The sequence below is a fragment of the Apium graveolens genome, chromosome 2 (genome assembly GCF_009905375.1).
Source record: "Apium graveolens cultivar Ventura chromosome 2, ASM990537v1, whole genome shotgun sequence".
NCBI classification, from domain to species: domain Eukaryota; kingdom Viridiplantae; phylum Streptophyta; class Magnoliopsida; order Apiales; family Apiaceae; genus Apium; species Apium graveolens.
This window is the reverse complement of record NC_133648.1, coordinates 38,893,958-38,896,410: the sequence shown is the minus strand read 5'-3', so window position 1 is coordinate 38,896,410 and position 2,453 is coordinate 38,893,958. Positions and strand designations below refer to the sequence as shown.

Sequence of the window (2,453 nt, the reverse complement as noted above, 5' to 3'; positions counted from 1 at the left end):
CTAAGAAATTAAGAAAACTAATCTGGTTTTTTTTGTCGAAATTCTAAAAACCATTGCTTCACAGATTTCTACACACATCACAACTCTTCTACTCGCTGGCTCCTAACATGATCAGTAGATTCCTGACCCTCTGAATGTAATGGTAATTTCTAAACATAAAAACAGATAACAATGCAAACCTTATCCCTGGCAACTTAAGTCTATTGGATGGTCCTATTTCTTGGGTAAGAGTTGAAGATCAAGTAGTTGTAGTGGAGATATATGTGAAAGCATCGAAGTAGATGCCTCTGAGACCGGAGCAGAGACATGTGTGTAAGTATGGGGTAAGTGCTTCCTATCAAAAACTTGTGTTTGTGCAAACCAGATTTAAGTTCAAAATACCAGAAGACATGATCAAAACTTTAAAAAATACAAACTATTGAAACTAACCAGTCATGCCAAGAACAGCAAACAGCAAAATCTAATAAGCCATACCAAGAATTGCAACAGCAAAAGTTAGCAAGGATGAAACAGTATAATTGAATTGCTGCTAGAACATTAATCCACTGAAACTAATTTAAAGATTCAACAAGAGAGTTACATAGTGAAAAATAGCACCAAGTTAGCAACCATATCAATTAAGATAGAAAAAAACTCATAGCACCAAATCACCAACCATGTCAAGATATACAAAATTGAATCATCCCATTAGTCATCTACATATTCTGTGACAACTAACAATCAATCTAATATAAATCTATGCATACAATATCCAGTTAACTGTTCTTAACTTTCCACATATCTAATTAAAACATGAAAATCTTTTCCCCATTCTGTTCCGGACTCAAATTCAAATCAAGTCCTAAAACCCTCTTACCAGAACAATCAGCATTACTCCCCACCTTGAAAACAACATAATGATCATCACTTGTACTAGAATTATTATCAATATTCTCGCAACTTCCAAGAAACTCATGAATCTTGGGTGATCGATGCTTTCTCATGTGACCACCCAAAGCCTGTCCGGTCCAGAACTCAGCATAACAAACAGTGCACTTGTGGGGCTTGGGTAACTGTTTCTCGGTTTGGGTGTCGATGCCAACAGGTAATTTGGGGCGCTTGTGACTGGCTGTATGACCACCTAGGGCTTGAAAACTGGAGAAACTACGTCGACATGTCTTGCACTCAAACATCTGACCCCCACCCTGCTCAGATAACCTATTTTCTGCTCTGCTCATAATCATTGCACAGTTTATCATTGCCAATCTCTCGACATCGTCTGTGTTATGAAATTTCTTTACCGTCATCTTACCCTAATTGATACGAGCAAAGAAATTATACATAAGCCTGTTTGTGTGTAGTTTTTTCTATGAGTGATGTAAAGTTAAAAGTGTGAGTTTGTGTAATATAATGGTGTGTATATATAGGGCGTGTCGTTACTGTTGTATGGGTTTGCCTGATAGTACTACAGCTTTTTACTTGATGGCCAAGTTAGTTTGGCCGACTATTTCCTTCCGCAAATCAAAATTAAAAAGCAATATATAACGATTGTTTCCGAGGATATATATTTGGTTTATATTTTATTTTAATATTAAAAAAATTATTTTATAGAGTGCAAATCACATATTTTTCTTTTTACATTTTTTGTGTTAATTATGCAAAAAGATTATAATTCAATTTTTGGGAAAGAATCAAGTAAGGCATTGTCCCACAAATTTAATTTAAACATTTTTTATAATTTCACAAATAAAAGAGGTGTATTATCTTTATCTGAAAATAATTATTTTTATGAATAAAATTTATCTTGTATAAGTGTCCCCTCCAATACATAAAATTTATTAATATAAACGCTTTTTTACAAAAAATGTAAAAATAGAAAAGAGAAATGAATAAATAACAATCTAACAAATATTACCAGACTTTTGCTCAAGAGAGCCATCACTCTCATACGAGATTTAATCATATGCCAACATTTATTTAAATATAAACCTCCTCAATTGAAAATATATATAGGAATGTGGATACACCATCACAATCCCTCAAAACCCCCCACAATCTCGAATATACAATTTTGACATACGATATCAAGGTGATTTATTATATTCCAAAAAAATTAGCTTTCATGATATTTTTATTTAAATTCTAGTTATATTTTCTCAATTTTTTGTATTATTTAAATTTTTTGGTTATTTTAAATTAATATCAATGATTTTATAATGATAATCGGAGATGGTGATCGGCAGTGGACCGATAACTGAATATCGCCAAATTGTATAGGAAGGAGATATGGTTGGTGGGAATCAAACCCAGTCTTTACATTCACAGCACGCCACCTTATCACTATCACATTGTTACTTGAGTTTTTTATCATACACGTAATAGCGACAATTTATTTAACTTTAAACATGATTATTAAAATATTTGTAGAGTTAATTTTGAACAATTGAATTTGAGATATAAAGTTAAGTATAGTA

General features: G+C 32.5%; 1 protein-coding gene across 1 annotated transcript; it reads right to left on the bottom strand.

Annotated features, from left to right (window-relative positions):
* Positions 1-785: 785 nt before the first annotated feature.
* Positions 786-1,286, bottom strand: LOC141688560 (uncharacterized). Its single transcript, XM_074492895.1, has one exon. It carries the CDS (start codon positions 1,284-1,286, stop codon positions 786-788), a length of 501 nt encoding a protein of 166 aa, XP_074348996.1.
* Between the last annotated feature and the right edge of the window lie 1,167 nt (positions 1,287-2,453).

Coding starts and splice junctions, on each gene's coding strand:
- LOC141688560 (XM_074492895.1), bottom strand. CDS start 1,286: ATGACGGTAAAGAAATTTCATAACACAGACGATGTCGAGAGATTGGCA.